The sequence below is a fragment of the Rhinoraja longicauda genome, chromosome 29 (assembly GCF_053455715.1).
Source record: "Rhinoraja longicauda isolate Sanriku21f chromosome 29, sRhiLon1.1, whole genome shotgun sequence".
NCBI lineage: Eukaryota > Metazoa > Chordata > Chondrichthyes > Rajiformes > Arhynchobatidae > Rhinoraja > Rhinoraja longicauda.
Window position 1 is genome coordinate 9,670,142 of NC_135981.1, and position 15,132 is coordinate 9,685,273.

A 15,132-nucleotide genomic window follows, 5' to 3' on the forward strand; every position below is an offset into this window, starting at 1 on the left:
AGAATCAAAGACAGACATTAATAAAAGAATAAAATAAGAAATAGGACAGCAAAGTTAAAATATTAAAAAATGGTAAGATTGCATGGAGGATTAAACAAAATATTTATGGTTCTAAATAAACATTTGAAATAAAATGTGTATTCAAGGAAGCAACAGGCCCCACTGAAGAATCTAAAGAGTGTCATAGTGTTGAATAACTGAAAGGTTGACTCTATAAATGGAAAAGTGCTATTGTCTGCGTTCAAAAAGGAAAAATATCATTTGCAGGGCTCAGCAAAGAAATATAAAGAATGACATAACTTACAAATCAAGGAAGAAATCAGACAACCTGCAAATATTAAAGAAAATGAGAAATATCATAAAATATAATTTACTACCTTTAGATGTCTTAAAATTATTTAATGTTTAATTAAGAACTTTTGAAGTGCAGCAACCATTGAAGTGCAGTGAAATACTGCAGCCAAACCATGTACAGACAATTTGCACAAGTAGCACAAATGTAAATGATCACGTAATTACTTTTTCAGTTGATGTTTGTTTAGAGCTGGTGGCTGTCCAGTATAAAGGAGCATTTTCTCTGATAGCACCTTTTACATCCATCTGAAATCCAATAGGGCTTTTGTTCAACATCTCCAAACAGCACCGCCACTGATAATGCAATATTTCTCTGTTACTGCACAGAGCTGTGAGCTGGGATTCTGTCTTTATATCTCGAGAATGGGGCTTCAACCTCCTCTTTCAGAGGTAAATACATTGCTGGTAAACCAAGCCTAACTAAAAAAAATAGAAACATCACATAGTTTGTATAATTAGAAAGCGGCCGGTGAAATTAGTTATATCATGATGGATACCTACAGTGAATCACAATAATTCAATGTACTAAGCAATTTGATCCATTGTCCCTTGCTGACCATAAATAGAGCTCTAAGCGACCCCAAGGTTTAAGAAAACCGCAATTTACTATAATGCAAACCCCTTTTCCCATTGAATCCCATGTTGTTGAATCATATGTTGAAAGACTGGAGCGACTAGGCTTGTATACACTGGAATTTAGAAGGATGAGAGGAGATCTTATCGAAACGTATAAGATTATTAAGGCGTTGGACACGTTAGAGGCAGGAAACATGTTCCCAATGTTGGGGGAGTCCAGAACAAGGGGCCACAGTTTAAGAATAAGGGGTAGGCCATTTAGAACTGAGATGAGGAAAAACTTTTTCAGTCAGAGAGTTGTGAATCTGTGGAATTCTCTGCCTCAGAAGGCAGTGGAGGCCAATTCTTTGAATGCATTCAAGAGAGAGCTGGATAGAGCTCTTAAGGATAGCGGAGTCAGGGGGTATGGGAAGGCAGGAACGGGGTACTGATTGAGAATGATCAGCCACGATCACATTGAATGGTGGTGCTGGCTCGAAGGGCCGAATGGCCTCCTCCTGCACCTATTGTCTATTGTTAGCAGAGATGCATTCCAATGGGGATTTCTCTTTCATATCAAGCTATTTTTAACAGCGATAACAACTTGACCCACAGTTGAGGCCGACCTTAGAAGCGGAGGATGGGTAAGGCAAGGATGAGAAAGAAACTGCAATTTTTTTCTGATGCACAAGGCTTGTGAATTAGGATAGGATTTAGAAAGTGGGGATATCAGGGAAAGGAATGTGATTCAAGAATTGGGGTTTATGATAGAAAGGTGATGCAGAAGGAGTTCGGTGGAGGTGGGGAAGAAAGGGTTAAAGTTCAATGACTTGGTGGAAGTGGAATAAAGGCCAAAAGATCACTATCAGGTGCTGGCAATGGCTACTGCAGCCCTCCCCACAATGCTGTGGATCAGGGAAATTGCCTTGTAGACGAAGAATGCAGCAATTGTGCACGCTGAGATGTTTATTCACATCCTTGGATTAGAGAGAGTGCAGTAAGGGGAAGACACGGCAGCGAATGCCAACCCAATTGATGCAGTTACATCATATTCATATCTTATTTCCCCACAGTATTGAGTGGCTAAAAGTAAACATTGATAGAATTTGTTTTTTTTTACATTATCTGCTTATATATTTTATCACTACATAAATCCCGTAAGACTGAATTTCATTGTGTACTTCAAAATATTTTTTGGCATTTGTGCATTTCCCCAGGGTGAATTTCCATAACCAAATGGCTGGAACTTGGGTGTTGCTTACATTTAGATTTATGCCACTGCCTTGCTCCCAGTCCTTCGTCTAGTGATAAATTAAGTGCTTATCCAAGTACTTTGTCAACGTGAAAATGGTTTCTGCTTCCATTTCCCTCACTAGCACTCAAATCCAAATCCCACCCTTTGGTTGAACACATTGTTCCTCAACTTCACTTTAACCGTTTTTCCAGATGCCTTAACTCTATGGCATCCAATTGTTGAGCTCTCTGCAAAGGATAAACAATCCTTCCGGTTCACTCTGCCTGGGACTTTCATAATTTTATAAAGCCTAATTAAACCAATCCTCAGTTTACTCTGCTACAATGAAAACAACCCCGAGCAGACAGTTTCAACTCCTAAATAAAATTCTTTGGTTCTGGTAAAAAATTCCCATAAATCTCCTTTGTGCCCTCCTTCGTGCCATGACACCCATCCTGTAAACAGTGGACCAAAACAGTACAGTCTACTCTGGCTCTGGCCTGATATGATTTATACAGTTTTGGCATGACTTTCTTGCTCTTAAATTCCATACCCATGGGAATTCATTGGAACAAATATACTAACAATTTACAGGCAAAAGATAAGCGAAAAAGTAAACTACTGTACACTGTACCTCACATCTATAATAGGCAAAGCACTTGAGGATACCCTGTTGAAGGAAGCAGGAGAATAAACATTGACTAACAAGAAGAAATCATGGGGTCATATCAATTGGCATCCTTTAAGAATGAATATCCTGGTGGATAAATGGAACATGATGTATTTAGATTGCAATGACCTCTCGTGTCAGACAGCAACACCAGATTTATTGATATAAAATTAGTATAGAACTTCAGAAAAAGAGAAAAAATCAGTAAATCAGTGTAAATGGAAGTCGTACCATTTGTCAAGAAAGAGATGGGCAGTGACATGAATGTGGATCAGTGTTTGGGCTAGATGCTGAGTTAAATTTGCTTCAAACAGAGCTTTCCACAAGTGCATCAAATGGAATGAGTTGGCAAAACTGAGATGCAAGACTGAAAACTAAGAAATTAACATGTAAAAATGGAAGGAAATGCACTTAGGCAAAAGGAATTTGTTGAAATAGAAGCTAAGTTATAATGAACGATGGGGCACTAGTCCACATTTTTGCATTGCTGAACCCACCAACAATATAAAACACAATGAACAAAAATAAGTGCAGTCATACATTTAAAAAAAACAAGGATTAGCATTTCTGTTGCAGCTTTAACAATACAATGTGTACCAATGCAATTGGCAAGAGTGACTTCAAACATAATTTAACAGAGCTTCACGAGGAGATACTAAGGCAGTTAACAAAAGTGCATTACAAGGAGAATTTTACAAAAGAAAAGGAGAGATATGCTGGAAAGTTTATTTAGGGAATTCCAGTCACAGAGCAATGCCAGCAGGTGTAATGGTCACTAATTAATGGCACAATTCAGTTTGTGAATGTTTATGAGACCGAAAAAGGAGAAGCCCACATGTTGGGAAAGACTTAGGCTTGAAGATCAGAGATAGAGAGGATGGCTCAATCTATGATTAAATGGGATCTGGTATGAATTAGAACAAAGGCGATTTCCCTTAGGTGATTTCAATTTTATGAAGAACAGAATGAGAGGGGTGAGCCAGAAGTGTATTTGGGATAGTTAAGATAGAAGCAAATATGCACTGATGATAGTTTCAGCAGCAGATGAGCCAATGCAGGGTTGGTGAGGAGCGTCACAGAGGTGAGTATAAACAGTCTAGTTGATAATTTAGGAGGCTAGTTTAAGGTCATAAACAGGATCACAGTTGTGACTGTTTGTTAGAGATAGGATCCCAGCACATTTCCCAAGTCAACCTTATGATAAGATTTGGAACAAAATACATTTTCTTTCAGTGCAAGTTATTTTTAAGTCTTTGCATTTTTGGAATTCTAAGTTCCTGAAAGACACATTTCCAATAATGAAACTAAAATACATCCTAATATGCTAGTATGATAGTGTGGGAATGTTGCATTGTTGGAGATGTAAAGCGTCTTTGGGTTTCTAGAAAAGCGCTATATAAATGTAATGCATTATTATTATTTTTATTATTATTGTCATCTGAATGAAATACTTAAACAATGCTCCATCTGCTCTCACAGATGGACATATAAGATCCTAAACAAGGCACAAAGTGCTGGAAGAACTCAACGAGTCAGGAAGCATCTAGGGAGGGAACAGACAGGCGACATTTCGGGTCGGGACCTATCATCATATCATCCCCAGATGCTGCTTGACCTGTTGTGTTCCACTAGCGCTTTGTGTTGTGCTCAAGATTTCAGCATCTGCAGTTTCCTGTGTCCCCAGAGACTGAAAAAGGGTTCCTACCCAAAATGTTGCCTCCCCATTCCCTCCACAGATGCTGCTTGACCCACTAGGTCCCTCTGCACTTTGTGTTTTGCTCAAGATTCCAGCATTTGCAGTTTCTTGTGTCTCCATATATGATCCAAATCCAGTATTTCCAAGAAGAGCATAATTATTTCCAAAGAGGTCACAAAAGCTTGCAGGATCGGGGCTTAATAAACAGATGCATAGAGTCCCATAATAAAGAAGTGTAAAATACTAGTTCAGACACAATTGGAGCATTGTTTCCAGTCCAAGACAGCAGACTTTGGCAAAGATGTAAAGGATCTAGAAAAGGTGTAGAAGCGATTTATTAAAAGGATTCTCCAGATGAGGGACTTGCAAAGAGATCTGATATGCTTACTTAAAACCAAGAAAGCATAGACAAAGTAGATGGAAATAAACAGTTGCCATTGGCAGAGGGTTCAAGAACCAAGAAACACAGAATGAAGGTAACTGTCAAAACAACCAAAAGCAATACAAGAGAAAATATTTTCTCACACAACTGGTCATGGTTAGGAACACACCAGAAAGGGTAAAAATCAAAATAGGTTCAATTGTAGGTGAATTGTTTAAAAATGAGGTGAAAGAAAATAATTTGACTGTTTCTGATGAGTGGACTGGCTGAATTGGTCTTATATGAAGCCTATATATATATATACTGAATTTGTCAAATGACTGTATACTGTGTTGTAACCATGATGTGAATGTGAGTTATCTCCAGTGCTGTGGCTACTCTTTATATTGAAATTGATTATTTTGTTGTTTCTTTGACTGCTGTATGTTCTACATTGCAAATGTGACGACACAATAAAAAGTACTTCATTGGCTGTAAAGTCATTTAGAAAGGGGGGTGAAAGGGCCTACACAAATCCAAATTCATACCAAACAATAAGTTGAAAAATCATATGCCAAATCAAAAAGAAACAAAGCTGTGGGAGCAGAAGTTCCTGGTGAAGTTCTAAAACCCTGCAGTCAGAAACTGCAGTTACAAATGCACAACTTTATTGTTCTCATGTAGGAAGCGGAGAGTATGTGAAGGGATCTCAGGGGCATAGTAACATTATCTTCAAGAAAGAATCTCCCTGCTGTCTAGCACAGGGAACATCATCACTCAAGTCCTCCTAAACTGACTCCTTCCAGTAGTCAAGAGCTCCTTTTAAGTTATTGCTATTGTTGTACTCACACTCAATCTATCTAGATTCCTTCGCACAATGAGTTCTGCTATCATATAATAGTTGCATTCCTAAGAAACATTATGTTATAGAAAATCACTTTACAAACATAATTGCGTCAATGGGGGAAAGGAAGTTGGGGCCAGAGAATTTCAGATGTGCAATAAGTTATTTTCGCAGCAGGTTTTTCCAAATAAAGGTATTTTCAATACCTTTATTTGTGTTACTGCAAGCTAACAATACTAAAGGCTGTATGTTACATTGTTTAGTAGAGTATTGTTACACATGTGTCAATAGAAGCAATTGCTTGTCAATTTCATTGACTGCCTGTTGGTAAAACTGATAGATTCCTCTTAAGAAACAATGAGGATACATGGAAACAGATTCCCCGATCCCAATTGTTTAAATTCAAGACAACTTTTTATCAGTCTGTCAATTTCCAAAGTAACTTTCCTCGTCAAAATTATGTTATTACCAATTTTAATGAAAGTAGTATGTTCTACTTGGACTTCAGCTCCTCCTGAGCCTAATTCATCACTCGCGTTATATCTAATTTGTGTTAGAGAAGCATATGTTAGAGCAGAACTACAAATATTCTAACCTTCTACACCTGCCTGCATTCAACAACGATATTGGTCTATAAGAAGATGCATTTAAAGGGTCTTTCCCTTTTTTTTGAATTACAGTTGTAATTGCCAGTGAGAAGGATTCTGGTAATGTAGAAGTTTTTTCCGCTTGATGTATCACTTCCATAAATTCTAACCTTCTACACCTGCCTGCTATGCAGACCCTTATTCTATGTTCTAATATCCTCATCTACTTGGGTTTGGGTTCCCTAAATCTGTTAGCTTTGTTCTTCATTTACAAGAAGAATGTTCTGTCTCTGAACTCTTCCTTTCACGCTTTTGAAAGTCTTCCTGAAAAAAGCCTCTCCCAGTCAAATTCCTGTCTAAAGCCATCAAAAATAGCCTTGCCTTAATTTATGACTTTAACTTGTGAACTTGCCTATCTTTTCCACAACTGTCTTGAAACTAATAGAATTATAATCACTGATCCCCAAGTGCACCTCCACTGATACACCAGCTATTGGTCCGGCCTTGTTTTTTAAAAGGAAGTGGAATGTAGCTCTGGTTCTAGTAGGGTTATCTACATGTTACTTCAGAACACATGGTATAGCTTTAAGCTGAGAGGGGAAATGGTTAAAGGAAAAGCGTGGGCCATCATTTTCTCACACAGAAGATGGTGAGTGATTGGAACATGCTACAGGGGATGATGGCTGAAGCAGATACATTAGTGGCATTTAAAATACTTTTGGATAGGCATATGGATTTGCAGGGAACGTAAGGATATGGGTGGGAAGGAACTGCAGATGCGAGTTTAGACACAAAATGCTGGATACGTAGCATCTCTGGCGACAAGGAATGGGTGATGTTCTGAAGGACCTCGACCTGAAACGTGCACCATTCCTTCTCTCCAGAAATGCTGCATGTCCCACCCGCTGAGTTATTCCAGCTTGTAGGGATATGGGTTATGAGCAGGAGGGTACCTTGGCTCAAGGGTCTCGACCCGAAACGTCACCCATTCCTTCTCTCCCGAGATGCTGCCTGACCTGCTGAGTAACTCCAGCATTTTGTGGATAAATACCTTCGATTTGTACCAGCATCTGCAGTTATTTTCTTATATGTACCTTGGCACCATGTTCGGCACATACATTGGGGGCCGAAGGGCCTGTTCTATGTTCCAACACTTTTCCTGGACCCTATCTAAAGGAATTTCACTATGTAATGTTTAATTACATATTTGACAATAAATACCCATTGAACCATTGATATAATCCCTTCGCACTTTGGCACACGGGATGAATATGTCTTTATTTTCTTTCACAATCACCATCATCAAACTCATACCTGCTGAGCAAGGATGGGGCGGGCAAGCCCAGCCCACCCCATGTCTAGTCTGCTCCAGCCGGCAGTTGTCGCCGGCTACATGGAACCTCTGCCAAAAAGTCCCGCACCCGCCCAACCAGGAGAGAGAGTGAGGGAGCGCGCGCGTGTCTGCCCGCCCGCCCTCCAGGAGCGAGAGCGCGCGCGCGCACACCCGCCCGCCCAACTGCCAGGACCGCGCGCGCACACCCGTCCGCCCGCCCAACTGCCAGGACCGCGAGCGAGAGCGCGCGCGTGCGTCAGCCCCGCCAGCGACGTGAGCGCGCCCGGCCGCCGGTGTCGCTCGCGCGCGCGTCGCGACGTGCTGACAGTCTCGCTCAGGTGAGGTGCGGCTTCGGAGAGTTCGCCTGAGGAAAGAGTCGAAGCAGGAGAGAGGAAAGTTAAACGAAAACTGTCGGGGACAAGAGCCTTTTTTTCAAAAAGAAAACGTGCAATTGTTTATTATTTTAGATTGTTAGGAGAGAGGGGGGAAAAAAGTGCGTGGAGTTAAGGGAAACCTGTGAGTGGTAAGCCTCAGGCTCGGGAGGAGCTGAAGTCCAGGATAACAAAGTCTCCTTCACTCTTTCCCCGTCCGGCTACGCTGCCGACAAGCAAGGGGAACCATGGCGGAGCAGGAAAGCCTGGAGTTCGGCAAAGCAGACTTTGTCCTGATGGACACAATCAACATGTCAGAGTTCATGGCAAACCTAAAATTGAGGTAAGAGACAGACCAAGGAGCTGTGAGCCGGAGGGAAGCTGAAGGAAGTGAATGAGAGAATTTTAACTAATGATAAGAGATGCAAGCAAGGGTGTTTATGTTTCAAACACCCACCAATAATCAATGGATGGGGATGGGCGGAGGATCTGAATGAAGAAATAAGAACAGATTTACAAGCAGGCGAAATGAAACTTAATACACTGCAGGTAATTTATATTGTATTGGTGATTTATTTGCAATTAAGATATCATCAAATAAAATTCAACGTTTGTGATTTAATTCCTAGACAAGGTTGTTTTACATTCCACAATTATGTAATTGACATGATAAACATAATTCCAGTATAACCGATTACACCCTTAAGTTTAATGTGAAGAATCAAAATACATTGTCAGAATTGGTTACTCGAGGGGCTGTCCTTCAGTCTTTTCTCAAGTATTAAAAAAATAATAATACCTTGGCATGAAGTACATGTTCTGTGTTCAGATGCTCCTCAGCGATATTTGACCACCCTCAACCCACTCCATAAGTTGATTACTCTTTGATGAATTACAAATTCTTCTTGACTCCAAGGTTTTAACAATATTGAAAGAGTGAGGGAAGCAAATTTATATATATATGTATATATATATACATATGTATATATATACATATATATAGAACCATTCAAAGTTCGACTAACCAATGACTATTTCAAAGATCCAGGGTAGGCTCGTTGGATTGAATAGTAACTTGGATAATTCTGTATGATTTTATGATGTTCTTGGACTTTGGAGTACAAGGTTATTTCATATTGAGTCAAATGCTTTATCTGGATAATGGAAGGTATTTCAGAATGTGTTGCAAGGTTGTGACAGAAATGATGAGATATTGATTAATATTTTATATTTTCTTTGAGTCAGGCACTTTTTTCCTTCCCACTGCTAATCCTCTCATTGCTGCAAATGTTTGATCAAGTTCATTCTGCTAGCCACATGTTGTTGTGGGGTTTTGTGTTGAGTAGTTCAGAGGGAATATTTTTTCTGCATATGGCACATTATTCATCAGCTAGTTATTTGTTATTTACTTGTATTGAAAATGCGTATTTTGAAAAAATGCCCTAACTAAATGGTAGAATGGCAAGTTTGGAGCTAAGTGAGGGCAAGATAGACGAAATTGCTGAAAGTTATGTTTACTCTCCATTTATCCACAAAAATCTGTTGCACAAGCAGTGGGTCTGGGTGGAATCTGAGATTGAAAGACTGATCATAAGCCATAGGAGCAGCTGAGAAGGACTCTGATTGTCTGGACTTGGCAGGATCAATGATTCAATTCAATTATAGATTATTGTCACGTACCTAGGTACAGTGAAATTCTTTGTTTTTGCATACAATCCAGTAAGATCATACAGCAGACTTGACCTAGGTAGTACACGTTTCTGGCCGACAAAGTTTCAAAAGTTCTTAGTACAGTCTTATCTTGCAGTGGTGAACCAGGCCGGCCACCACAGGTGGTCCGTTGGGTTCGTCTTTGTTCTCGGTGGCACGCCGCAGGGTCTCTCTTTGTTCTTGGCGGATCCCCGCTGGGTCCCTCTTTGCTTTCACTGGCCCATCCACTGGGCTGCTCTCGGCAGCCCCCCGCCGGGTTCCTCTTTGTCCTCGGTGGCCTGTCCGCCATTCGACTCAGTGGCGCATCCCAGGAATCTTCTGCTGCCTCGAGGGACATCCCAGGACTCGATCTGGCCCATTAATGATGATTAATCTGGCCTATTACAGTGGCAATCTGATGTTTAAATATTGCAAATTGCATATCCAAAAACATTAGTCTTGCAATAAGTCATTTTGGGATTAGCTGTATGATATTCAAACAAGCTCATTTTGAGAAGTTATGGAATATTCTCTAAATTGGTTTTGTCAAACATTTACACACTGACAAATCAGGTTTATGCAGTTAAACCTATTTTCATACCTTCACAGCAAACCATTAGCACATTGTAACCAAGAAGTCATGTGCCAAGATGTGGAAAACACTTTTACTTTCAAAACACAAATCTGGATTTAAGCCAAAATAAATTAGCAGCGTGGAGTTGACTTCATCGTCTCCAACTTGTGTTCTAAATTTCAATGGTGAGATTGAGTAAGGGCAACAAGCTGCTCACCACAGGTCCTCCTCGGGTTATGAATGCCCCACTTATCAACAACGTGTTCATCTGAATAATCATTTGGGAGACTGACAGGATGGATTTGCTGGCCATTACGGGCCCCTTACGTCAGCTGGAAACTCTGTTTGTGGCTGCATTTCCAACATTCCAGCTATCTAATCAAATCTGAAAATGCTCTACATCATACAAGCAAGCCAAACTCAAGTACAGTATTTCACAAGTTATAGGAGTAGCTTTAGGCCATTCAGCCCATCGAGTCCACTCCGCCATTCAATCATAGCTGGTCCCTGCCTCCTAATCCCATTTTCCTGGCTTCTCCCCATAACCCTTGACACCCGTTCTAATCAAGAATTTGTCTATCTCTGCCTTCAAAATTTCCACTGACTTGGCCTCCACAGCCCTTTGTGGCAATGAGTTCCACAAATTAACTACCCTCTGTCTAAAGAAGTTCCTCCTCACTTCCTTTCGAAAAGAGCGCCCCTTAATTCTGAGGCTATGACCTCTGTCCTAGACTCTCCCACCAGTGGAAACATCCTTTCCACATCCACTCCATCTAATAGGTAGAGCCAAAGGAAAGATCAGAATATACTTCTCAGGTGTAGCACACCAGTTTCAGCAACAAAGTCCAATGTCCACAATGGAGTAGAGGTGAATTGGGCAGTACCCAGTTTATGAAAGGATCATTCAGAGGAGAGGAGAATTTGTCGTGCACTTTCAAGCTTTTATATTTTCTGTCCGATGAAAGTGGAGAAGAAGTGGTGCAACAAGTCTTTGATTATATTAGCTGCTTTTCTGCGCAGTGTGGATGGAGATGGGTTATGAACAGCTGAAAGGAACAGAATCCTGCCAAAACCTGTGTACTAATTGGAAGGGAGGCATATGACGTAGATTAGAGAACATCAAACAGCGAAGCATCTTGATCATGTCATTAGCATTTTGTTTTCAGACAAGGTAGAACAAAATGTTATAATTTATTTTTATTTTGTAAAAACATATACATTAATGAATCATTTAAGAATATTTAGATTGGGCATGTGCTTTTGATGGTTAGCAGAGACGTTTGGTGGGGAAAACATTTCGCCTATGCTTAATTCCATTGCTTAATCACTGATCTCTTCATTGACAATAAACCTTTTTTCTCATAACTAACATTCTCCATCCCAGATAACGTTCTGCTGAAACTCCCTTGGGACTTCCCCTTTCCCCTTTGCTATCACATCCTTCCTATAATGTGGTGACCAGACCTCCAGCGGAGGTCTGACCAAAATTGGAGAATTACCTTCCTGCTTTTGACTTTGTGCCGTTTTTTTAAAAAAGGCTCCCGAGATGCTGCCTGACCTGCTTTCTCCCGAGATGCTGCCTGACCTGCTGAGTTACTCCAGCATTTTGTGAATAAATCGATTTGTACCAGCATCTGCAGTTATTTTCTTATAAAAAAAAGGCCAGACTCCTATATAACTTAACCAAATTTTCCACCTACGCTGCCATTCTCACAATCATTGGACTTAGATTGCGAGATTCCTCCCTTCCTCAATGCTCTCGAAGACCTCTTCATTCACAGTATACATTGGAACTTTGTTATTGCTTCCAAAATGCATCACAATGCGTTTATCTCTATTAAACTTCATCAATCATTTCACCAATATTGCCTATGAAAACCTTCCACACTATCAACAATTCCACCAATCTTTATATCATTTGCCCCTTATAACCAGATTTGAGGTCTGATTATCTTAAGTTTATTTAGGAACAATGTCTTTCCTTCATTGTACCTTCCACCATCCTCCACTTTTGATATCTGTCCAGTGCTAATAGAAATTAATGTCTGCAGACCTGAAGTTGCAGAAAACTTGCAAGCGAAGCTTTAATGGAAAAAAATTAGAACTTGCTTTGCCTTTGAATTGTATATTTTAATTTGGGCTGCTTGCTATTTCTAAATCGTACAAACTTTTGAAAAGTCTACACTATCTGAACACTTAGTCAACATCATTGGTTTGTTTTGATTTGCCTCCAGAAGTTTTGTAGCCATTGTCTAATCCCTGGTGTAAATTTAGTAGACTGTTGTTTAAACTTGAGTAATATGTCATGGAGTATGATATGTCATTGGCGATAAACTTCAAAACTTTCGTTGAGTTTATCATCATGTGCACAAGTACATTGAGTTACAGGTACAATAAAAATCTTGATTTCAAGATGGCATAGGAGGGAGGTGACATTTTGCATGCAGTATGCAGCAGAATTTTTTTTGTGTATGGTGTAACATGTAACTGTCAAAGATGCTTTGATTAACAGTTTCTTTAAATACCATTTTATGCTGCTTTTTGTAAGGTCCAAAGATATTTTGAGTTATTTAATTGACAAGAATTAACTTCACCTGGGTTAGATCATTGTGGATTTAAATCCCTTCCAGAAAGATAAAACTAACACTAACGTGCAGTTCTGAGGGAGAGCAATGTAGTTAGAGATGCAGTTTTGCAGAAGGAACATTAAATCAAGGTTGTTAAACTGGTATCTGGCTAATATTTATCCCTCAACAAAAGCATCACTAAAAAAGTTTAGTCGGTCATTACATTGCTGTTCATGGAACCTTCCAAATTGCCCACCATTTCTTAAATTGTAACTAGTTGTATTTCAAAATATTTTTGCTTTCAAACATACCAGTGAGTTTACTAGTAAATATAATTATGAGCCTGAGGAATAAGAGGATTCTTATTCCGGGTATCTTTGATCTCACATCTACCAAACTGTTGCTGATTACATGTTTGAGTTGAATGGTTATGCAGTGGTTTGTTTGCAGAATCTTTGGGAAGAGTTAATCTTGAAAACATTTGTGGATAGTAGAATTGAATAGCTTCACTAATTTATAAATATGTCAACCTTGTTTAAAGTTGCAGACTTAACATGTTACAGCTGCTGTTTTAGTTATTAATACCAATACTTATTTTGCTCAGATTCATTAAATTTGTCCAACAAGAATTTACATTTATGCCGTGCTTCAATATTCAAACTATTCTGGGTGCATTTTGGGGAAAATGGTAGTAAGAGAACCAAATTGGGAATCCAGCAGTAGAGTTCCGATGGTGGCTTTGAAACTTAGGCAGCAAATGTGTTTATGCAAGAGAGAGAAGCTGCAAGATATTGTGGAATAGAGTGTAGGTGGGCTGGTGATGATGCTTACTGAGTCTTGAGGTAGTGAGCATGTATGGTATGTGAGTAAAAGTGTAAGAAAAGCTGTATGCCTGAGAAGATGAAATTGTTAGATGAATGCAGTATAGTAGTAAGCAATTTTCTTGCGCCTTTCATTATAGTAGTTTATAAACTACTTTAACCGTAGCTCCTGTTGAAATCTAGGAAAGTTGGCAGCCAAATTATGCACATCAGGGTTCAACATCAATCAAGGTCTAATGACCAGGTAATTCTTTAACTTTATTTGAGGGTTAATTATTGATTAGGGTACTTGCATAATAGTCATGTTTCTCTTCAATAGATCCTCAATTTAATGCCTTACCAGAAAGATATGCTGCAGTGATCGTCAGTTTCATCACTGAACGACGTCAATAAAGGACTTTTCATGTTTTTAAAAGGTTACTCATCACTCTGTCATTTTAAATGTGTTTTTTCAAGTATTATTTGGGCAAAAAGTGATATTTGTAAATTGAAAGTGCAACACACCTCGGTGCTGCATTGATCTCAACCTGTGTTGTGCTGGGATCTCTAGAATGTAGTCTGAACCCTCAGCACTTTGTTATCCCCAAATCTAGCAATTTAATATTATGTGCTGGATAGACTGATAAGACCTGAAGTTGAAAGACTGGAGCGACTAGGCTTGTATACACTGGAATTTAGAAGGATGAGAGGGGATCTTATCGAAACGTATAAGATTATTAAGGGGTTGGACACATTAGAGGCAGGAAACTTGTTCCCAATGTTGGGGGAGTCCAGAACCAGGGGCCACAGTTTAAGAATAAGGGGTAGGCCATTTAGAACAGAGATGAGGAAAAACTTTTTCAGTCAGAGAGTTGTGAATCTGTGGAATTCTCTGCCTCAGAGGGCAGTGGAAGCCAATTCTCTGAATACATTCAAGAGAGAGCTAGATAGAGCTCTTAAGGATAGCGGAGTCAGGGGGTATGGGGAGAAAGCAGGAACGGGGTACTGATTGAGAATGATCAGCCATGATCATATTGAATGGCGGTGCTGGCTCGAAGGGCCGAATGGCCTACTCCTGCACCTATTGTCTATTGTCTATTCACTTAAGAATTGGCAAATGGAATTACAGATTCATTCCTCATTTTTGATTTAATTAAAATATATATATTTTTACTTTTAGAGATACTGTAAGGAAAATGGCCCTTCGGCCCGTCAGTCCATGCCGACCAGCGATACCTACACACTTGCAACTATCCGACACACACCAGGGACAATTTACAATTTAACCAAGCCAATTGGCCGACAAACCTGTATGTCTTTGGAGTGTGTGAGGAAACTGGAGCACCTGGAGAAAACCCACGCAGGTCATGGGGAGAACTTACAAACTCCCTAGAGAGAGCACCCATGGTCAGGATCGAACCCGGGTCTCTGACACTCTAAGGCAGCAACTCTGCTGTTGCATTACTGTGCCACCCCATTTGTTGAGGGAAGGCCAGT

General features: G+C 39.9%; 1 protein-coding gene across 1 annotated transcript in view; it reads left to right on the top strand.

Annotated features, from left to right (window-relative positions):
- Positions 1 to 7,970: 7,970 nt before the first annotated feature.
- LOC144607527 (unconventional myosin-Id-like) overlaps positions 7,971 to 15,132 on the top strand; it is a 296,615-nt gene continuing 289,453 nt past the window's right edge. Inside the window, exon 1 of the mRNA XM_078424424.1 lies at positions 7,971 to 8,348. Within this exon, the coding sequence (XP_078280550.1) occupies positions 8,254 to 8,348 (95 nt within the window). The 5' untranslated portion in view covers positions 7,971 to 8,253. The remainder of the gene's footprint in view (positions 8,349 to 15,132) is intronic.